A 22,807-nucleotide genomic window follows, 5' to 3' on the forward strand; every position below is an offset into this window, starting at 1 on the left:
GAAGTTATGACTCACACAATTCATAAATTGGTTTTGCATTTAATAACATTTATAAATTCATCTGAATAAGCTCCATACAACATTTATATGTAGATTGTGTTCATCAGAACTTGGATAAAGATACTTTCATTTGTAGCTTACAACTAGGTTTTGCTTATGCTTTATTTTCCCTAAAAGTGTCACAACTGAGACAAGTCGATGCGTACATATATACTTTTTGTGTATATGAAAAACTCAAAAAACTGCATCAAATTAGCAACAACTTAAGAGCTAGGCTAGCGACTGCTGATCGCTTCAATAAATACCATGATAATACAAAATATAAACTACGTTTCCATTGTGGATTTGAGAAATGCTATCTATCTTATCGCAAAATATCATACAAAAACATGCTCGGCAAAGAATATCTAATTTGAGTGATCCAACCAACTAAATGCTGCTGCTTCGAGTTTACATTTACTTAAGCGATTCATTCGACTCGATGATGGTTGTATTGAAGATGGCACGACACAGATTCACCATGCCATTCGAGAGGCGACCATAGCAATGAGGCTTATTCTTCCAGGCGATGCACACATAATAAAATGGAATGCCGGCGAGTGTGATGGCAATGCCAACGAACAGATTGAAGGGCTCCTCGAAATTGGGCAATAGCACCAAGGTGACGCAACAGGTCATAAAGATGATGGGCAATGCCAAATGCACTTTGATGGGTCGTGGAAGCTTTGGTCTGCAAAAGAATTGGACATATATCTACATATCTAGAAGAAGTAGAAATATATCTATGCTACTCACTTCTTGTGCCGCAGCCACAACATGCCCGCTATGCTGGCGACCACCGAGAGCCAGAGCACCGAGCTAAAGTAGTTGATCAACTCGTAGACATTATCCGTCAAGAGCATGAATAATGACATCAGGCACTGCAATAAACAGTTGACTTTAGCAAGCATTTAAGCAATTAATTCGACTGACAACTCACTGTAAATATAAGTGATGGAATGGGCGTCTGTTGCTTGACATGGAACAACTGGAAGAACTTGGGCAAATGACCCTCCTGAGCACCAGTAGCAAAAAGACGAGCCGAAGTGAAGAGCACGCCGTTGACACCGCCGAAGGTGCTCAATGCCACGAATATGGGCACCATGAAAGCGAGTGGTCCAAATACCTTATTGCCAAAGGTAACTGCGACGGCCAACGAACTGAGCATCTCGGGCTTGGATACCACAGCAAAGTAGGCGAGATTGACGAGCACATAGATGCCCGTAACCAGGGGCATAGCAATCCAAATGGCGCGTGGCAGGTTTCTAGACAGGAAAAGAAAGCGAAAAAATATGTAAAACATTAGACACGTTTTTGTACGCTTTGGGATAGAAATTAAAGCAGCGTCGGCACTTAAATTGATTGCTGCATCTGATGTGTAAATTGAATTCATTAGGGGGCGAAAGCAAACTCAGCATTCGCCTCCACAGTCACACCAGGCCAGTCACCCACTCGCTTCAAGGACGCTCAACAAGTGGGCGACTCGCAACTTGTTGCTGTCGCCTGCGCATGACGCAAAACGCTTTCAGCAAAACTTCAACCAGCTATTTGTCTTCTTGACAGGCTTCTTTTTTATATACGCTTTTCCCCTATATACGCATTCACCCATTCAATCTGATTCATGCCACTTTGTATTAAGCTCACTTGTAGGGATCCTGAAGCTCTTCAGTGACAAAGTTCAAGTAATTCCATCCGCCAAAGGCAAATAGGCCAGAGTAGAAAGCATAGCCAATATTGCGGGCACTGTAGTTACCCTCCCATGGATTGGAAAAGTTGTCCAGCTTGCCAGTGGCCATATAATAGACGCCAGCGAGTATTATCATGACCAAGGCCAGCAGTTTTCCCACTGTAAAAATATCCTGCACCTTCATCGACACCTTAACCGACAAGCAATTAATTGCCGTTAGTAAACCTATAAAATATACAATTAAAAGAGTTACTAGTTTATCATTATACTAAGTTTAAAATAGTTTACTTACAGAGGCAAACAGCTGCCAGCAACTTTACAGCATTCTGGGGCGGATCGCAATCCTCGAAGAAGGGCTTGGCCGCATAATGTGCGAAGGTTAGCGCCACAATTGTCTGGAAATGGAAAATAATTCATTATTATATTTACTTTGAAATGCTATTTTGAGCACGTCTGTTCAATAAACAAATTTCCAAGCAATTAAATGTGTTTTCATTGATTTGTGGGAGAATCAAATCGCTATCGGAAATAAACTTGAGATGCAAATGCTAAATTGAGAACCCGCATATTTTGTATGCTTGAGTAAGTTTACTTATAAACGGAGTGTATTGCTCTTTTCTCACGAAAGATACAGTATTTAAAAAAGAATTTAACTAATTAATATCACAACAGCAAACAGGTAGAGCAATAAATGTGCGTCACGACTGCTTTCTTGCTTAGCAACTTAGTTGATTACTAGAATTCTGGATTCCAGTTGAATGCATCCGACTTTACTTTCGGTAGAGAAAGTTGAGCTTGAGCTCAACAAATTGAATTAAATTGTGATTGAAAACTATACTTTAGTCAATTGTTTTGCAATCTTCAAATTGTCGATATAAAGAAAGTTGAACCAATTGAAATTCAAAATGTATTTAATTAAATTTGCTTTGAGTTTTGCACTTCATCAATTGATTTACAGCACTAAAACTATATTCTTTGCGACATAAATACATTTACTTTCAGCAAATTGAATTAAATTCTGACAGAATAGAGAACTTTAATCAATTGATTTGCAGCACTAAAACAATCAATAAACAGCATATGCTTGTTGTTTATACCAATAAAACAATAAAACATGTGGTTAATAGATATAAACTATAGTTGGCTCACCTGAGTAGTGGGTCTGATAATTAGCAATGCAATCCATAGGCGTAAAAATCCAACAAGTGGCCCAAATGCCACCAACAAGTAGGCATAATCGCCACCGGATCTGGTGATGCTTGTGCCCAATTCAGCGTAGCAGAGAGCACCAATAGTCGAAAGAATACCGCAGGCCGACCAAACAAAGAGAGAACTTCCGACAGATCTACAGAAAAGAAAGAGCGTCAGAAGGAGGGGGGCAAGAAGAGACGGACGATGTGTGTTAGGGAATGCGGTACAACTAAATAAGCAAGTGGTTGGACAATGGGCAGAGTAGCGGTCACTTTGTGGCTCCAAGTGGCTCAAGTGGAGACACTCCCATAGTGTGAATGATTGTGATTTTGTGTGTGTCTATCGATGAGAATTGTTTATTTTCGGATGGTTTTCTGCTGTAATTGTATCTGGCGACTTAAAAAGCTGATGCAATTATTGCCGGCAATTTCTTCACATCATCATCATCAAGGGCGCCCAATTGGCAGCAGGCTTTATTTTCTTATTACTCATCCGGCAGAACAAGTTGAGAAAGATTGTTTTTCGCAATTCGCATCAATTAGTGTGTTGTTCAATTTACTATTAATTATAGTGATATTGACCCATTCAGTGGGTGGGTCACCCGCTCTGTTTATTGAACCAAAAGAAATATATAACTATATAGTATGATATTGAACTCGTTAATTTCTCGTCATCTCAAACGTTTCACAATCAATTGATGATAAATTATTAATACTGGTTTTGAATGCAGTTTCAAAACCTGTTTCGTGACATCCAAAAACTTCTGTACTCACTCGGTGTAGAAGAAAACTCCGGTGGGCGCTATAAAAATGCCCGATCCGATAATTGTGCCAACGATAATGGCAACTCCATTGATAAGCGTAAGCTTCCGTTTTAGCACAATCTTGTCATTATCGTCCTGCTCGACAGCGTCTCGATCAGCTCCATTGGCAACAGGGGGCTCGACCAAGCTGTTGGTCACACCATTAGCATAGCGATCGGGCATTGTTAAGCGATATTATATTATTTGTGACTTCTTCGAATACTTCTTGGTTGTTTTATTTAATTATGCGACGCTGACATTGCCACTTTAAAGAAGAGGAAATCCATAAATTAAACAATTTATATAGAGGTACTTTTTTACTATCAATATAGACAAGATTCGACAGACAAACCCATTATCATCTCGTTAAAGAAGGTTGAGCGATAGTAGAAACCAAGTATAACTGATAAGTAGTTGAAGTTAATTGAAAAACTGCACACAAGCTAAGAAAACTAACTAGCAGCAAGTTAAATTGAAGTTAGCCTTGTCTACGTAGCACTTCAATTATGCTTTTCTATAGTTTAAGCTAAAATCAGTTTGGTTAACTCAAAAACACACACACATATGCATACTCATAAATTCCCGCACTGGTTTTTGTATGTGTGTGTGTGTGGAACACATGTAAAATAATCGCGCAATTTTGATGTAATGTGAAACCTGTGTCAGAAGTGTCGCGTGCCACTTTTGTTTTTCTTGGTAATTTATTTATCCACATAAGCACTGTACATTTATGCTTTTGTAGCCAACCAATATTATGGTTAGCCCCCAAAAAATATTGTTTATTTTGTTGTAAGTTGCTGTTTATTTGCCAATGTTCGCACGTTGTTGAACTTTAGCTTTTGTGCCAGTTGGAGCGATGATTGTTAAGGCCATTGTGCACATAATTTTAATATAGATATGTTAAATGTAGACTTTTCACATTAAATTACTGCCTCCACGCGCCTTTTTTCACTCTCTTTATGCGTATCCTACAATGTCGTCACTATTCCATAGAAATTTTTCGATTTATTTAGTTTACTTTACCAGCATAAATTGAAAGTTGACTCCGCGACACACACAACCGACTCGAGGAACGCGTTGAGACTGTTTTCGGCGGAGACCACCACAAGTTGCCACAGCAGAGAGAACGCGACCGGCGTTTTTGCCATGCAAGCCAAACAACCCCCAGTTCTCCCCACACAACATTTATTGTATGAGAATCGTAGTAGTGATGGGCGAACGTGAAGCACGAGCACGAAAACATTCACGAAGCATAAAGCAGCTGAATATTATTTTTATAAAATAAAATAGTATAGAAAAAAAACGATACATGTAATTCTTATGTTGTCTAATTTACGACAACCTTGATTAATGATAAGCCTGACAACAAGTTATCAATCTTGATTATTTAATGGCATTAATTTACGCACTGCGTTCGTGTCACGTAGATAAGACTGCTGCGTGTCTCTTCCACTGAGAGCGGGAACTACCTTATCAAAATGAGTAAATGACAAATTGCCAGTGCGCACAACCGGAAATTGTTCCGCATTTCAAATCAATGCCAAAACTATTTTCGGCCATTGGTGGAGATCAATTTAAATTTAAACAAAATGTGCAGACACCTGATTGCAAAAATAAACATGTCATTCAATTTGGCTCTACTTCCTTTCTTTCCTCTTTCACTCCAACATTCACCTACTTTCTTCTGAAAAAGAGCTTTTCTACTAGGCTGGGTGGCGTGTGACCAAAATAATAATTTTCTAAATCTACATATGAGGGCCACAATGTAAAAATCCCAAGAATTATCATCTGGTAACATTTAATTTGGTATATTGATATATTTATAGAACTCTTGCAAAAAGGCGCGTAAATGTTACCAGTTTGTTGTAGACCAATAAAATTTGTGCATAGATATTAGTTTTTTCATATTTTTATAATCCACAAGTAAATTAACGCTAAGAAACCAAAATAAAAGTTTGAATAAACCGCAAAATTTGATATTTATTATTGACTTTCGATTAGTCGATAACAGCGACGCAGCTGTTGGTGTTGAAAGCGAGTTGGCAGCCCTTTAGTTTTTGTTTTGATTGTGTTTGCACGTGTTCCGCGTTTTCATTTCGAAAAAACAACTATTTAATCACAATGTCTGACAAGTAAGTGCACAAAAACTACTAAATCACAAGAGAAAGCTTACTAATTTAATGCTTTACTGTACAGATATGCAGTGTCCAATAAATTGCCTGGAAAAACAGTCTCAGTGCTCAAGCACCGCAAGCGTCGCATTCAACAGGACAAATCTGTGCTAGACCAAAAGCGCAATGATCGCATCAAACGCATTGTAAAAACCAAGGCACACCACAAGTTTCGCCGAGCTGAATCCTTTGTCATGGGTTACTTGAAAGCGGAACGCACATCCAACCGCATCCGCCGGACAATTCTACGCACAAATGTCACCGAACAGAGCGCCGAAGCGGCAGCAGAAACAAATCCCAGACTGCTGTTGGTTATGCGTCATGCGGGCAAGATGATTTACGACAAAACTACCGCAAACATCTTTCGCACCTTGCGTATGCCAAGGCGTCACAACGCCGTCTTCTTAGAGAACAACAAAGAGAATCAGCTGCTGTTGCGCGTCATCGAACCTTTTGTTGTCTTTGGTCATCCATCATTGAGCACTATTCGAGAGTTGCTATTTAAGAAGGGTTTTGCTAGCATTGATGGTAAAAAGACGGCCATACAGTCGAACACCATGGTAGAGGAGCAACTGGGCGAGAAGGGCATCATTTGCCTGGAAGATATCATTCATGAAATCTGCACAGTTGGACCAAATTTCGCGGCAGTCAATGATTTTCTGTGTGCCTTTTCTGTAAGTTAACTAAATGCTATATTTAAAATATGTAGAGCTCATTTTAAACTTTAACTTTTTAGCTATCAAGTCCTCGCGATGGTTGGAAGAAAAAGGTTTCCGTCTCCTTCAAACGTGGCGGCGAATATGGAGATCGCGGCAATGGCATCAACGATGTCATTGCGCGTTGCCTGTAAAAATTTCAACCCTAGTAGACTTTAATTTTCCTAAAAAACTTAAATAAATAGTTGTATGTATAAACTCAAAAAAAGACACATCACTGATCATTATGTCGGGCATCTATTTTGCCAGCGGCGACAGCAATGCCAACGTCGAATACCAAACCATCTCCTCCACTGCTACCAACGAAATTAGCCCTGAGCAAACAGAGCGTTTGCATGATTTGATTTCAAAGGCACAACTCGAGAAATTGCACGAATGCTTTAATGCATGTCCAAATCAAGTTGTGGGCTTCACCGAATTGCGACGATTGCTTGAGGATGTGGACGTCACGTTTAGTGATTACACCTATAATCGTTTATTTCTCAAGATCAATCAGAATCGGGATTTCATGATTGATTGGAATGAGTTTGTTTCGTATTTGATCTTTGGTTTCCAGGAGGAGGATCCCAGTAGTCAAAAGGAAGCACTAATTATGCCTATTTCAACGGCGCCATCGGTACGAAAAACCGAACACAGATCCGCAGTGTGTTGTCTGGCATTGCTCAAGGTGAAGTCCGATCAGACGCCGCTTGAGGAGATTACAGAGACCACGAACTATTCGTTTGGTGGCGAAGATTCGCCTGAGAATTCTGGCATGTGGGTGACGGCCAGTCATGAGGGACAGCTGCGCTTCTGGAGCGCACACATGGAACCGCTGCGCAGTGCGGTCTCCGAGAGCAGTAAGTAAATGAATAGGAGCAACTATAACGCTCAAACTCCTGCTGTTACAGTTCACTTGAAGATGCCCACTTGGATATTGGCACTTCAAGCGCTGTCCGACGTCAGCATCGTTTGCACCTCGTCCACCGAACGTGAGTTGAGGTTCCATGAGACAATTGCCTCCACGTTCACGCTGCGCATGGTAATTCGTAGTCTACCCTATGCCGTCTACTGCATGAGCTATGCCTTCTATAACAATGGCAAAGTGCACTCCAAGTTGGTACTGGGTGATTATGCGGGCAATGTGCGCATCTTGTCCTATTCTCCTTATTTGCGTGGTCCATTCCAAGCCAAACCGGGCGCTGCTTTGATCGAGCTCGTCTGGGCAGATGTGTTACGTGGTCGCATTCCGTTGTTGGTGCCGCGGGAATACATTAATCTGCACAATGAGCTCATCTCATGTGTCTACTACTCGCTGCACATGAACACGCTGTTCGCCTCGGCGGAGTATCGCAACACGAAGAAGTATCGCGGTCGTTGTCCTGGCCTCATCATGGTCAGCAACGATGATCGCAACAACTTTCGCATTCCTTTGGGTGTCACCGTCTTCTATGTGTCGGAAATTAAGAATATTCTAGTCACTGGTGGCCCAGATACCTTTGTACGCATCTGGGATGTTTATGTTTCATCGGAACCATCGGCTATACTTACTGGCCACAATGGTGGCATCGTGGCAGTCTTTGTGCAGCCGGAAGAGAACAAAGTATACAGTGTTGACTATCACAAGATCATCAAGGTGTGGGATTTGCAAGAGCACACATTGCTTCAAACCTATGGCGATCTGGTGCGCATCATTCACCACAGCGAAATGGACATCAAGTACTATTATCATTCGCATCTGCGGGAATTGATGGTTGCGGGTCGCAAGCTCATCTCGATCAAGTGCTGTCCGCGGGTTCGTGTCGATCTCACCGATGGCAATACGCATGCTGCTCCCGTCTCGGTGGTGCTTTATAATCGTCTGTTTCGGAACATTGTCACTTGTGGTTTGGATAGCTATATTATTGTCTGGGATCCGTGGAGTGGCAGGCGCAAGATCATCATGAAGAATTGTCATACGAAGATGATCTACGGTGAGACTATTGATATTGAGATCACGGCCGCCTGCTTTGATCCGCTGGAACAGTTTCTGTTGACGGGTGCTCGGGATGGTTCGCTTAAGATTTGGAACTACAACAATTCGGTGGTGATACGTAACATGAGCATACAGCCGGATCAGGAGGTCACAGCGGTTATTTGGGTTGTAGATCGGTGCGTGAACTTTGTAAAAGTAGTGAAACGCATCTTTTTCCTTATTTATTTGTACCTATTTCCCTAGCATACTCGCGATGGGCTGGGATCGACAGGTTACCGAGTTCAACGATGTTGTGGGTCGTGAGTATGGCGATCCGAAGAAGTGGTCCAAGTTTCACACAGACGACATCACTTGCGCCGATGTTAAGTTGGGCGAGGGTGTTGTTACGGCCACCTATTCGGGTGAGATTATCTTCTGGAAACTGGAGACAGGTCAGCCATATCGACGCTACAATGTCATGGATCCCAAGCGCTTCATTGAGCTAAAACTCAGTCGGGATGAGGAGAAGCATGAGCGACGCAGCAAACGCATGTCCTCGTTGTCGGCAATCGCGCGTATGTCGCGCAACACGACGCTTGGTAGCTTAAACAAACCCGATGAGATTAAAGATTACGGCAGCAATATACCTGTCTCTGTGCAGGCGGTGCTCTTTCTGCAGAAGCGTCCCATGACCAAGGATCACGGTAGATCTGGTTCTTTATCATTTTAGTTTCCTTTATTCATTCAACTGTTTGCAGGGAGTGTCTTTATCTCGTTGGATACGGGTATTATTCAGGTGTATTCGCATCATCAGCATGGCGGCATCCTCAGTCAGTTCTATGCGGTGCACAAGTTGGGCGATTGCGTGCTCACCATGGCTACGGATCGCAAGAATCGTTTTTTATATACTGGTACAGCCTTCGGATACATCAAGGTCTGGCACATTGTCAATTATTGGTGAGTAGCGAGGTATTATTATTATTGGTCCTTATAGGGTATAATACATTTGTCATGTATCAGACGGAAGTAAAAGTTAACTTATTCATTTGTCTATCAGTATGTCTAACTTCTTCAGGGATTTGTAAACTTGAGGACTCTTTAATTTCTGCAACTTCGTTAGCGGTAGTTCACTGTAAGGTCACACGCTTCAATGGCAGGCATAAAGAAACCACAGAAATTGGTTTTAACGACACGACTCATTATCATACATGTGTATATTAGCTTGTATACGTGTCATCCATCCGCCTACACAACAAACCAACAACCCTTAAGGCCGACAGGCACTTTGCGTGTCTAGCCGAATTTCCGAGCTCAGCAAATTTTGCCAAAAACTATAATAATAAATAACTCATAACTAGAACACAAAGCAGACTGAGTTGAGGCAGGAGAGACTTAATAAAGACAGACATTCAGACATCATTCTGCGACTTCTCTGCAGTGTACCAGAGGCAGAGAAGATTCACGTGTGCATGCCTAGACTGCGACTGGAGTTCATTTTTCTGCGCAAGGAAGTCTTTCTGCCCAGAGCCAAGCGCATAGTGAGAAATCAACCGGAGCCGATGCTGGTCAGTTCCTATAAGGGACATTTGAAGGCCATCAATTCCATTGGTTTCATCAATTTGCCCAAGATAATATTCACGTAAGCGAAGATGTCACTATAAATGTGTTTCTCTTTCAATTTTTAATCCTCTCCATAGTGGCAGTCACGACTACTCGTGTCGCTTGTGGACCCAAGGCGGTCGTTACCTTGGCACCTTGGGCACAGTGCTGCCGTGGTCGAAGCTGTCGCCCTTCGAGCGCGCCGGTGAGGATAATCGCGCCTATCGTCTACCACCCGACATCAAGAAGGTTGCCAGCTCCACAACGCTTAAGGTCATTACGGGCGTACAGTACCACACGCCGGTAAAACGCGCCCGAGTCAGTGAGAAGCGCGAGGATGATCGTGAGATGGAGGAGAGCACTGCCAACGATTTAAAGAGCATGTTCGACAAGCCGCTCAGAGAACCCATTCTGGGCAATCACTTTACACTGCCCGGTCGCAGTGCCATCGAGCAGCGCATCGAACTGGACACAACGCAGCTTTATATTCCAGTCTACACGCATCTGCGTGTGCATCCCTCGACGATGATGGACAATCTGCCCACGCCACCTATTATTGGGCAGGTGAAGGCGGAGAATTATTTGAATCATTACATGCCCGTTGAGGGAAAAGTCGATCCCAATACGTCGGCAATAAATATAAGAGAACCGCAACCGTTGCAGCCACAGCAGCCACAAGTGCGCTACAAAGCTGGAGCTGCCTCCTCCTCCAGTCAGCAGAAGCCACGCAAATCCAAAACCAAACCGTCCTAATACTAAAACTTGTTTATTATTTCTTTGTGTGTCGCGTGCAATTATAAAGTGAATCCTTTCTAGGAGTGCAGCATGCGCACCGCATTGTACATCTGGGCGGCGGTGATCAGTAATCTGCTCTCACGCTTCGACAGACATTTGTAGGCATGGGCAAGCAGCTTGTCCAGTGCAGCGATATCAATTTCATCGGGGCTGTTGGCATTGATAGCTATGCTCTCGTCTGTCAACGGCTCCTTCTGCAGTTACAACAAATGATGATGTGGTTGATGATGGATGATGATGATGGGTTGTGTTTGCATTGTGCTGTTGAATCAGTTTTGTGGATAGTAAACGCTGCAGGCACTTACCAGGTTATCCAAATAGGCGAGCAGCTGATGACCCACCGAGGCAATCTTGAGGAATGCTGTCTGCGAACCATCGGCAAACAGATTAAGACGTCGACCGGCAATCTCCAGCAGAAGGCGTCCCAGCTCCTCATCCTCGCTGATATCATGCAGCAGCACTTGCGCCTCTGCATCGTAACCAAAGGCATACAGCTCAACCACCTTAGATCATCAATTATCAATCGACCGTCTGTTTATGTAGCTTGAAAGTTCTAACTCACCTGTTTGCGTAGTATGGGCAGCTTGTCGAGCTTCCAGCTGTCGGCCAATTCACATATCTTGGCCATGTAAAACACATGATCGAGTATGTACAATTGCTCCAGATCCTCGCGTATCAGATCCATTGTGGCTGCCACAGCGTTGCACAAGAATTGCGTGCGCTTCTCCTGCAACACCAAATCAGGTGGCGGCAGCACATAAGGCAGCTCCTTGTTAATGTCCGCAAGCAGCGCCTGATTGGACAGTGCATCGAACAACGTGGTGACTGGACGCGGAAAACGCAGCTGAAACGTGGCTATGAAATGCAACACACCGCACAGTTGTATATGCAGTTGCAGCAGCTCGGGCAGCGCATTGTGCTGTTGCAGCGCCAGAAACTGCACTGGCAGCTGACCCTCACTTAGCGCTTGCTCGAAGCGTAGATCTCTTTTTCCATGTTCCAACGAGGTGGTAAAATGCTGCAAGAACTCCAGACATAACTCCAGAAAATCCGGCACCAGTCCAGCAGACATGTCCAGGTCCTGCTGGCACATTTTATCCACCGGCAGTCGGCCCACCTTTTGCATTAACTTTGCTGCTGCTTGTAGCGGATACTTGAGCGTTGCCTGCCACAACATGCAGCAGATGCCATGCTTGAGAGCCCAATCTGCTTGACGGAATTGTGCCAGGCAGAGCAGCGCTGCACGCATGCGTTCCAGCGAGGCCAACTGTTTGCTCCAGTGCACCATGTGCTGCCAGGCCATCACGCTGAGCAGCACACCCGACTCCAGGCTGAAGGGAAAGTGAGCACGCAGCAGTGCCAAGCGTTCCAAGACTGGTTCGAGGGGCTCGCAAGGTTTGCCGGGTTCTGGTTCGATTTCCTCGCTTTCCTCTGGCTCCTCTGCTGGCGGCTGTTCCTTTTTCTTGGCCTTTTCTTTTGATTTTGATTTCGGCTTTGTGCCGTCCTCTGGTTGCTCATCATCCGTTTCATTCTCTGGCGGCGTAAACTCCACAATAAGCGATGGGTGTATGCGACTGTAGTTCAGCCACTTGGCCGTGAGTTCCGTCACAATGCCTTTGCCACCACTGAGTATGTTCTTGAGGCTGCAATCGGGAGGCTCGTAAGTCAACTCTGCGCCCACAGGTGCGCGGCAAATCTTTGGTTGTCTGAAAATAAACAGCTCTTAAATAAACAAACTACAAAGAAAGGTATAGAATGCCTTACGATAATATGGCTCCCAAAACAGACACATCTTCCAGTTTGCCGATGAGCAGTCCCCACTGTGCCTCATCGTGTGATATGGTTTCCCAGCGTTCCTCGTCCTCCGCTGCGCTCTCTTCGCAGGATCCATCTCTGCGACCGCGCCATAATTGTATGGCAACCGTCTTGCACACAATTGCCACCAGCAGCCCAGCAAATTGTTTGCTCTCCAGCAGCAGCTCACGCACCTGTTGCCACCAGGGCGAGATGGCATTGTAGGCATAGTCATTGATGTGCTCGCCGGCCAGTTCGCAAATAATGCGAAGCATAGCCGCAATTCGGGACATATCCTCCACAACTTCATCACAGTTGGTGTACTCGAAGGGCTTGTCTAGCCAGAAGTAGATGACTAGTGTCAGCAGATCCTTGCTGGGAATGCAGGCATCTGTGGCCCACTGCTTGAACTGCTCTAGGCACATGCCATGCGCAAAGAATCTACCAAAGAGATCGTTGCTCACGTTGCCATATTTGTCCAGCTTGTCCGCTTGCAATGTGACGCAATCTGGGGCATCGATGTTAAAGATGCTCAAATACGCGATAAACTCTTCGATGTTGTGACTCCCCTGCAGCTGAAAGCTGACTTCGCGAGGCGGCGCTGGCTTCTCGCTGCCTGCGTCGAGCAAGATGACCAACTGATTGATAGTCACCAGATCCGCGTCAGAAAGCTCCAGGAGCTCAAAGGGCGTGATGTTATCACTGCTTGGCTGCTGATAGTTGCTCAGTGTCAGGTAGAGATCGGTCAAGCGTTTGTAGTTGCCAATTTGATGCTGAAACTCTTGTGATGCTTCATCAACAGGTTTGCTCTCAGCAAAGGCATTCACAATACTTTGGAACAGCTCCGGTTGCAGGCGTTTACTCTTCAACAGCATTTCCAGGCACTGCTGCCGCACCTCCAACGTTTCCAGCTTGCCAGCCAGCCGTGCAATGGCAGCAAACTGCTGCAAACGATCCTCGCCAGAAGAATGCGCCAAAGCACGCAACTGGTTGCGGAGCTGTCGCAGCATTTCAATGTCCCGCGATGTCTGCGAATTGGTTTCACTTAGTGCATAATGAAAGGGTATAATGACTTCTTTAAGGCTTCCATTGCTGGGATCGAGAAATAGGCAATGATTAATAGCTGGCGCTTTCCGCGATTGGTTACCCGGCGTGCCCAACGGGCTGTGATTGTTGTAGATCAGTTGACCACTTTTGCACACAGTAAACGCAGCTACTTTGGGTCCATTCTGGAGTGCCCAAATGTCTAGGCAACCGAGACGCGGCGCATAGATGACCAGAAATAGCGCCTTGCGATGATGTGACTTTATGCCGCGCACCGAACGCTCCTTGATAGGCACAAAAGCGCACTGTGCATCTCGATAGCCCTTCCATACACGCAATATAATTGCTTGTTGAGTGTCCACCAGCATTACACGATCCAGATTATCTGTGACAGCAGCTAGCTTGGCACCTGGTGCTATGATCATGCTGAGCCCATCACGTTTGCCATCGTAGAGACGACACCGGGTGCGCATCGGCGCCTCCTTTCTGGGCATGGGTGGCACCTGCTCCGACGGTGCTTCTTCCGGCGAGCGTCGAAATAAACCGCCTAGCAGATTCTTGTAGGCCATGCCTATCACATCTTTGGCCACTTCGCCAATAGAGACCGTCTTGTAGCCCTCCTCGGCATCAAAGAAACCAAGGTAAGGTTCAGCGCCCGCTGCCAACACTTGGGAGCTGCGCACTGGTATCGATTGCACCTTGGCAAAGTATCCATGGGAGATGCTTTGTTGTACAATGAAATCGTAGCTGGGCGTCCGTTGATTTGTCACTATGGCAGCATCGTTGATAATGCTCTCGCGCTGCCGCTTAAACTTGTATTTGTGGAATGCGACAACGTCGGCAATTTGAACTCCAGAACACTCTAAGGCGCCACGTTGCATATTGTGGCGACAATTGGCCAGTATGGGCAATATATCCTGCCCATTGATGAAGCACATACAGCTGCTGTAGATGAAGTAGAGCAAAGCATCTGCCTCTGAGTGACGTGGCGGCGACAACAGTTTGATGCCCAGCACAGCGTCCTCCTGACAACTGCCGGGATTAACAAATGTGTAATTTAATCGTTATCTTCATTAAGAATTAATGTTACCATTGAGAGAACAGCTTAACGCCAGTATCCGTATAGAAGAGCACCATTCCAGAGGTAAGTCCAACGGCGACACAAGTCCAATCCACGTCTGAAGAGCGCACCAAGTGCGTCATGGGCAAACACAGTAAACTGGTCACAATCTGATTCGTGTTCTCAAGTTCACCGCACCAGGTGAGCGCATATGTGTTCTCCTGGGCATTGCTGTCCCAATAGGTAGAGAGAAACGCCAATTTTTCGCCCTGGGCCAGCGCAATTGTTTCGCCAGTGGGCGACATTGCATAGTTGACGGCATTAAGCCAGTTATCATCTGTATTGGTATGGGAGTTTTTAGGAAATACCTTTATTGGACTTTTATTTTCTCTATTTTACCATGACCAAGTCCGAAGTATTCTTGCACCTTCCGAAAATCTAAAATATTTCCAAAACTTTTCACTTCGCAAGCCATTTTTCTTTGTTGTCATCACACAGCTGTGAGCTTGCGGCGTTGCCAGACTGTCGCAAGTTACTAAAGCAACATGTAAACAAGTGTGTGGCCAGCTTTTATCCCAAGTTTATCGAAAGCTATTTCGATAAATTAAAACTGTGCGCGGATTTGAATCAACACGCGCGAACATAATATCAATTTAAATTACGACACAGCGAGTTTATTAACTCCTTTTGCGACCAATAATAACTTTAATATTCCATAATTTACGATACAAATTTACACTTACACATTCATTCACAACTTGAATAGAAATATACTATATGCAAATTAAATCAAATCGGACTCCACACCGCTACCAATATAGTCTTTAAGCATAATGCCACATTTTCTAGGCAGCAGCCGACCCCAGTTGTTAATGTATAGCAGCGTTCTGGGAATGGTTACTTCCGGGCAATCGGCACGATGCGCTGCCACAATCTGTTTGGCCACTTCCTTTGGATCCAAAAGGCCCAACAGCGATGGAAACTTGACTTTGGGATTCTTGCAGAGACCCGTGTTTGTCATGTAGGGAAAAATTGTGGTTGTTTTTATCTGCAAAAGAAAATTGTTAAATATGCATTCGACGGGTGAATTTAAAATTTTGTACCAGATCCTTGTATGGCCCCTCGCGTATCTCTTCGGCCAGCGCCTCCATCAAGCCACGCACTGCATATTTGGTGGCACAATACGGCACCAGATTGGACGATCCAATCAGTCCGGCAATGGAGGCCAGACAAACAATGTGGCCACGTCCCAGCTCCTGCATCTGACTCAGAAATGCCTGGATAGTCCAGAACTGCGAGAAGACATTCACATCGAAGACACGCTGAATTTCCTCAGCCGATTGCTGAGGCAGCGGATGCGTTGGCATAATGCCCACATTGTTGACCAACACGGACACAGGACCCACCTCGGCCAGAACGCGATCCGCTAGAGCAAAAACCTGCTCTCGCTTCGACACATCGCAGCTGTGAAAAATAGTTTTCATTAGTTTTGCTTGTAATTTAATCTTTGAGGCTTACCTGAAATTGTGCACTGCACCACGATTTAAATTCTTGATCTGCTGCACAGTTTCCAGATTGTTCTGCTCGTTGATATCCACGCAGACCACTGTGCAGCCACAGCTGGCATAAAGCAAGGCCAGCTCCCGGCCAATGCCATGACCAGTGCCAGTTATCTGGGCGAGAAGATAAGTCAGATAAAGAAGAGTGAATGGAAATACAGTGCAAGCTCTTATGATAACTGATAGTCTGTGTAATTCATTAAACGCCTTCTAATCTGTTTGCTTGTTTTTCCATCTGTCTTTTGTTCTTGTTCAACTGATTGCCTATCTTTTATTCCATTTAAGCATATAGAATTTCCCCACTATAAAAGCTAAGGACATAAAACTTTCTGATATTTAAACTTACATTAAGCTGATCTTTAAAGTCTATTAAATCGAATCTTCTCTTTCCATTTAAATCTATTGTTTTTGCTCACAGCGGGTTTATTAGAGCTGCCTCAAATCAATTTTCATGTGATCTGAGATTAGAGGCTGAAATGCTGCGCGAATCGGTGATTAGCTGTTTCATAAGCAGTATTCAATAAAATTCGTACAACTGATTAAAACAAATGCTAATAATAATAATAGTAAAATGGGCAGACTTCACATATTCAATAAAATGAAAAAGAAAATAAAATTCAATTTGTAAAATACATTAGGGTATTTTAGTTCCAGGATTTTACATATTATATATTAACACTGATTCGGGCTTCATTAAGTGTATTTTTTCAATATATGTTTTTCTGTCTACCTTCATGCTATTCTGTCCTACATTCATTGTGTATAAATAACCTTACAGAACATGAGATTTTATCCAACACTTTTAGTTCACCGTATGAAGAGTGCACTGTATTGGAAATGTATTTTCTTACCAGCACAACCTCACCGCTGATATCCTTTTGCTTCTTGGGCAAAAACGTTTGAGCCAGCAGCAGCAGCAGCTCCAACAGCACACGAGCGAAGAGCACAACGAATTGCAAAAGATCTTGGACCACAGCAAAGATGCGCTTGGAGGCAGTTGTGGTGCTGAAAATAACGAAAAGGAATCACTTATGAGCAAAAACAATTCCCTTGAATGAAGTCAAGCAAATATGGTTAATGCACAAGTTTAATTTATCTATTTGTATGCGCAGTGTTCAAGTGGTGAGCGGACTTTGCATCAGCATACCGAGCATAACGACAATGAAAACAATGTTAATGATAATGCAATCAACATGCAGCACAACTCAAGCTGCATCTCCAAGCGCCAAGCTGCGGCCTTTGGCGACAACTCTTGGCCCAGTTTTGGGTCGCTGCTAGAACTTTGACTAATGAAGCACTTCGTAGTCTTTAATCTAAACACGTATTAAGTATTATTACAAGTATTGAATACTTACTGTATAATTTCACGTTCAATCATGATGACAGCAATTTATAAGGGGCTCCTTTGTTTGTGTACTTCAATGAATCGAATGACTCCACTTGGCCTTAAGTTCAACCAAAGTCGGCACGCTGCAAAAGTGTTTAATGGAAAATCTTTTATTTTGATTGTAATCAAATTGTTTTTAGTGTCTTGCTTGCTGTCACGACAAATACAAAAAGTATTAGCTGCTTGTGCCGTAACTTTGTAGTAACAATATTTTCTTCCGTATTTGCGTCGTTTTCTTTGCATTTTCTTTTGCTTTTCAGCCAATTTTTCGAGTGTAGTTTGCAATCGCTTTTCGGTTTTACAACCCGCAGAAAACATAGAGAGAGTGAGAGAGAGGAGGCGACGGCAGCCGCAGCTGAAATGCAACTTTTCTACTTTCATTTTCGCTGCACTTCAATGTGGCGCACACACACACAGCACACACTCATATTCACACAATGGGGCAACTATTACGCTATGCCAAAAAAAAAGCACACACAGTGAGATCTTTTTGCTGTTAGACAATCAATGAGCCAGGCCAGACGAGACGTCGGAAGACCCATAAACGACTGCGGCACGCGGCATGTGGCATGTTGCAAGCAGACATTGTCGTCTCTCTTTGCGTTTGCACTGCTCTGCTTTGGCGATTCTCTTGTGTTGCAATAGATATTTGCAGCCAATTGGTATTAGCGAGGTGCGTTTCAATTCTTTTCGCTGAACACACGCGGCGTATGTTTATTAAGTATACCACACGGTGGCTAAACAATTACTTTTTTGTTGTTGCAATCTCTGCTGTTGCACTGCGCTTTCAGCTGAATATACTTCGAAATTTAGGAGACGCTGTGCAACCGCAACGCTTCGCTGCTCGCCAACAACTAAGTTGAGCTGCGTGCGCCGCAAACCGACGAAGTCTCTGTGCCAAGCGCAGGCAAAAACACAGACAGAGAGAGAGAGAGAGAGAGTGATAAAAAGAGCATGTGAGAGAGACAAAGAGCCAGAGTGAGTCTTAAGCTTGTTGCTTGATCCTTGTGAAGGACGCCAGAGTTCAAAAGAAATGCAAAACCAGCAAAACGACCTTCAAGCTCGACACAAAAAAAAGAGAAGAAAAACAAAACAACAGACAGACAGACAGAGAGACAGCTTGTCGTCGCATCATTAACACCTTATTGTCTTTGTGACCGCATGATTTACCGTTTCAGTCTACAAAGGCAAAGCTTGGACCAATTGCCGATGACTCAGCAAACAGATTTGCGTCCAAGTTCAAGTTCAGCAAATGACAAACATAATGAGCAGCCAAACAACTCTGCGTTCAACTTATAAAGCAGGGTAAAAAGTTAAAAATAATAAATCAAATTGATTACAACGATTGAACACTGTCTCTTATTTTGTTTGAGTGTTGTTGTATCTCAATGGTATTTCGCATCTATTCAAGAGTTCACTTTAGCCAGGCTTCACTGTTTATCAACATCTTGCTAATGAGCTGCATTCCCTTTGTTGTTTCTCAGTTGCAGCTCTGGTTCTGTGGCATGTGTCCTTCACTTTATCTCGCTCTCTTTCACAGCCTTTCGCTCATAAAAGACTAAAACAAAAGCCACTTCAAGTGTTTATAGTATGTTTTATCGGTTCGCTCTGTTGGAGAAGGTCAGTAAAGGGCTGTCCGTCGTCAATGTTCGCCAATTTCGAGTACGTGCATATACCCGATCGACGACCCGTTCACAGCCGACATAATTGGTGTCAATTTGGATGATGTTTGCCTGCTTCAGTCGCCGTTGCTATTGCTGTTTGCTCTCGAGCTGATCATCAGCTGTTGGAGGCACAAATTTGCAGATTGTTAATTAAGTGACGTGACAAAAGTAATAAGTGCAAGTGCACAAGTACTCAAGTGAGAGTAAACAGTGAAAGAGACGAGCTGATACCCTGTAGATAAATCTACAAAAAACAATCAAATTTATACTTGCTAAGACGTTGAAAAAGAGACGTTAAAAATATATTAAGATTTTAATAAGCAAATTCAAAATTCAATGACTTCTTCATCCGTTTAATTTCACTTTCACTCACCTCTTAAAAATATTATATTAAAAATTTAAAGTATAATAAAATATAAAGAAGTAATAACTAAGTTGTGATAGTAATAATCTGTATTAAGTCAAAAGTAAATGTTAAGCAAAAAAACTATGTTTGTTGAGAAGCGGATATACGAGTATTCTATAATATTTAAAAGAAAAAAAAATAGAAAATTGATCTATTGCATTTAATCTTTAACGAGCTTTCAATCCATATTTTTAACATGTTATTTTTAACCCCCCTGAAATAATTCGCAACATAACATATCACTGTTAATCAGGGTTGCCAACGCAAATTTATACATTTCCCCAAAAATCGGGATAAAATTCCCCAAATTTGGGGACAAAAATCCGCTGATTCCTCACAAATTCCCCACATAGGGTTTTTTAAATGAAACAATAAAAAGTATAACTCATATTAGTATTCTTAATTAATTAAAATAAAAACTCGAACAATTAACGTTCATATTCTTTTCCATATTTTTGTGGATAGCATTTTGTTTGACGGGTTGAACTTGACGCTGCCGCCTAGTTTTTTAATTCCTTAAGAGAATTCTCTTGCAACCATAAATGATACAACAGTATCTGTATTCAGTCGAATACGGTTTCCAGTTTTCAATTACTTAAGAACACTAATTTTGCGCTCGATATATGCATTTAAAAAAGGCAGTATCAGCAACAACGAAATAACCATTTTTATATTTGGAAACAGGTATTCTCCCGCAGCAAACTTATCGAACTCAGCTATGAAAATGGCGAAGACAGCGCGCATAACATGTAGGCGTTTAAGAAAGAGAAAAACGAGAATCCCCTGATCATAAACAAAACAACTGTCAATCTACTTGTAGTTTGAAATTAGAGATGTGCTATACATAATATTTTTAAAAAAGGTCGATGTCGTGTCGATGATGAAAGATGAAATATTTACCGACAAGAATAAGATGTCAAAAAATAATGCCAATCCCCAATAAATCCCCAATCAACTTAAAATTCCGCGCACTTTGGGGAATTCCCCACAAATTGGCAACGCTGCTGTTAATATACGAGTATAGCTAAAAATATATTATGGATTTTCTATTTCAATGGCTTTAAGATCTGCCATCAGTACAACAATAATCAACAGTTCAGCATGTATAGCAATTATAACAAATCTATTCATATAAATCAGAATATGGCATTTATGTAAATTGTCAAGTCAACGTTGCTTTCAGTTTTTGTTAGTCACAAATCAAAGCAAACACTGTCTGTCTCTGTCTGTTGCTATTGTTTTTTTTCTCTTTTTGGTTAATTTGTCTTGAATCAATCAGAACTGAACCGGAAATACAAATCTCCCCTTTCTCGCTGACTTTGACTACGTAATGGAAACATTCGTATTCCCCAAATGGGATTTATAACGCAACTACTGAATTAATGCTCAGTCTTTATTGCTAGCACGCCCCGTTCTTATCGCTATTGTACATCCATATACATGCATATATATCCTGTGACTGTGACAGGACTCTATTATTTGCGTGCATTAACAATCAATAATGACAAAAGCAAACTCAATTATGAATGCGAGTTTGGGGCTCCAATGGAGTTACGAATTTTGGGGGTAGATTGACTTCGGGAATTATCATGCACAAAAATAACTGATAAGCATTGGAGATGGTTGATAAGTAGACATAATGAGAGCACTTCGATCCGAAATGGATTGAATCTAAAGGAAGAGTACGATGAACTTAATAAAAATAATAAATATGGTATAATAACTTTAATAGACATATAAATATAAAATTTGTAAATAGCACAATAAAGTATAATAAATGTTATAGAAATAAATATAATAAACAAAATCAATACTACTTAACAAATAAACCGAAATAATACACCTTTTATAATCTTTTCGATTTTTACTATTATTTGTCACAAATTATGATTTCTTGTGATTTTTGATGAATTTACTAAAAATTATTTATTAATGAAGAAAATCATAATAATCAATATATAAACATAATTTTTTTTTTGTAAAATTAAAAAAAATTAAAATTATTACGGTCGCTGATATTATAGTTTTTTTTATTTACTTATTGTAAAAAAATTAAAGTATTTTTTTCTTAAATATATTTAGAATCCTTATTAAAAGTTGAATAAAATTAGTTTTTTTTGTATTTTCGCTTTGGTATTTATATTCATTAACTTCAACTTCATTTATTTATGGAATTTTAATTATTATAGTTTAAGCTTAAATAAAAAATTCCATTTTTATTTTCCATGCATAGAGTATTTGAGTAGCACGCTTTCTAAGCCTTCTGCCGACCTTGAATTCATGTGTGCATTAACACATTAAGTATTTCCAACTCCACTGACTAAATGCTGTCAACTGTCCTTTTACGTTATTAATGTACACACACATTTCGACACACACACACACACATAGACTCACATTTACGTGCCCATCAAAATGTATGCAAATGTATGTGTGTTAATTGTCAAACGTCTGCCGGCAATGCGGGGCATGCAACAAACAAACAAGCAACAACTAACAACCAATAATGAAAATGCAAATGAAAAAACACAAAACACAAAATCAGCAGCAGCAACAACAACAACAGCACTAAAAGCAGTCGCCGCATTCGAAACGTGCACGTTACGTTTTATCTTACGTTACGTTGTGCGCTACGTTAACGTAAGTTGTGAGCTGTGTGAGGAGCGCAGCCTAAAAGTCGGCTTCAGTTGTCATTGGTGAGTCGAGCGACGAGCAACTTCGTAAGCGGCGCAAACAAGAATTTCGAACGTCAAATATGAAAACGTGAGTGCGAATGTGTGTGTGTATGTATGTGTGTGTGTGGCCTTTGTGTTTGTGTTGAGCTAGTGATTTGTTTACCTGTCAAAATAATAAATAAAACTTTCGTGTTGCCAGTGCCGCATCAAATACATTTATTATTATTGTTGCTGTTGTTGTTGCTGTTGCCGTTGTTGTGGCATTGGTTGATGCGGAAGCGTTGT

At 42.2% G+C, this 22,807-nt stretch overlaps 5 protein-coding genes across 5 annotated transcripts; 2 read left to right on the forward strand and 3 right to left on the reverse strand.

Moving 5' to 3' along the window:
- Positions 1–19: 19 nt before the first annotated feature.
- LOC133850282 (large neutral amino acids transporter small subunit 1) lies at positions 20–4,902 on the reverse strand. Its single transcript, XM_062286331.1, has 8 exons — positions 4,743–4,902; positions 3,691–3,984; positions 2,876–3,071; positions 2,019–2,121; positions 1,684–1,951; positions 980–1,304; positions 796–920; positions 20–730 (listed from the first exon to the last, which is right to left on the reverse strand). Exons 2-8 carry the CDS (start codon positions 3,900–3,902, stop codon positions 457–459), a joined length of 1,503 nt encoding a protein of 500 aa, XP_062142315.1. The 5' UTR covers positions 3,903–3,984; positions 4,743–4,902; the 3' UTR covers positions 20–456.
- A 791-nt stretch (positions 4,903–5,693) lies between these two features.
- On the forward strand, positions 5,694–6,814 carry LOC133850287 (large ribosomal subunit protein uL30). The gene is made up of 3 exons (XM_062286336.1): positions 5,694–5,851; positions 5,916–6,564; positions 6,627–6,814. The coding sequence occupies exons 1-3, from the start codon at positions 5,841–5,843 to the stop codon at positions 6,738–6,740; spliced, it is 774 nt and encodes a 257-aa protein (XP_062142320.1). The 5' UTR covers positions 5,694–5,840; the 3' UTR covers positions 6,741–6,814.
- LOC133850281 (WD repeat-containing protein on Y chromosome) lies at positions 6,774–10,964 on the forward strand. The gene is made up of 6 exons (XM_062286330.1): positions 6,774–7,445; positions 7,497–8,736; positions 8,804–9,243; positions 9,298–9,496; positions 9,978–10,178; positions 10,237–10,964. Exons 1-6 carry the CDS (start codon positions 6,833–6,835, stop codon positions 10,889–10,891), a joined length of 3,348 nt encoding a protein of 1,115 aa, XP_062142314.1. The 5' UTR covers positions 6,774–6,832; the 3' UTR covers positions 10,892–10,964.
- On the reverse strand, positions 10,886–15,392 carry LOC133850280 (rab3 GTPase-activating protein non-catalytic subunit). The gene is made up of 6 exons (XM_062286328.1): positions 15,231–15,392; positions 14,862–15,168; positions 12,698–14,803; positions 11,496–12,639; positions 11,239–11,436; positions 10,886–11,127 (listed from the first exon to the last, which is right to left on the reverse strand). The coding sequence occupies exons 1-6, from the start codon at positions 15,304–15,306 to the stop codon at positions 10,951–10,953; spliced, it is 4,008 nt and encodes a 1,335-aa protein (XP_062142312.1). The 5' UTR covers positions 15,307–15,392; the 3' UTR covers positions 10,886–10,950.
- Positions 15,393–15,504: 112 nt separating this feature from the next.
- LOC133850286 (epidermal retinol dehydrogenase 2) lies at positions 15,505–17,860 on the reverse strand. The gene is made up of 5 exons (XM_062286335.1): positions 17,746–17,860; positions 17,242–17,395; positions 16,350–16,504; positions 15,935–16,295; positions 15,505–15,879 (listed from the first exon to the last, which is right to left on the reverse strand). The coding sequence occupies exons 1-5, from the start codon at positions 17,766–17,768 to the stop codon at positions 15,616–15,618; spliced, it is 957 nt and encodes a 318-aa protein (XP_062142319.1). The 5' UTR covers positions 17,769–17,860; the 3' UTR covers positions 15,505–15,615.
- Between the last annotated feature and the right edge of the window lie 4,947 nt (positions 17,861–22,807).

This window comes from Drosophila sulfurigaster, chromosome 2L (assembly GCF_023558435.1).
Source record: "Drosophila sulfurigaster albostrigata strain 15112-1811.04 chromosome 2L, ASM2355843v2, whole genome shotgun sequence".
Taxonomy (NCBI): Eukaryota; Metazoa; Arthropoda; class Insecta; order Diptera; family Drosophilidae; genus Drosophila; species Drosophila sulfurigaster.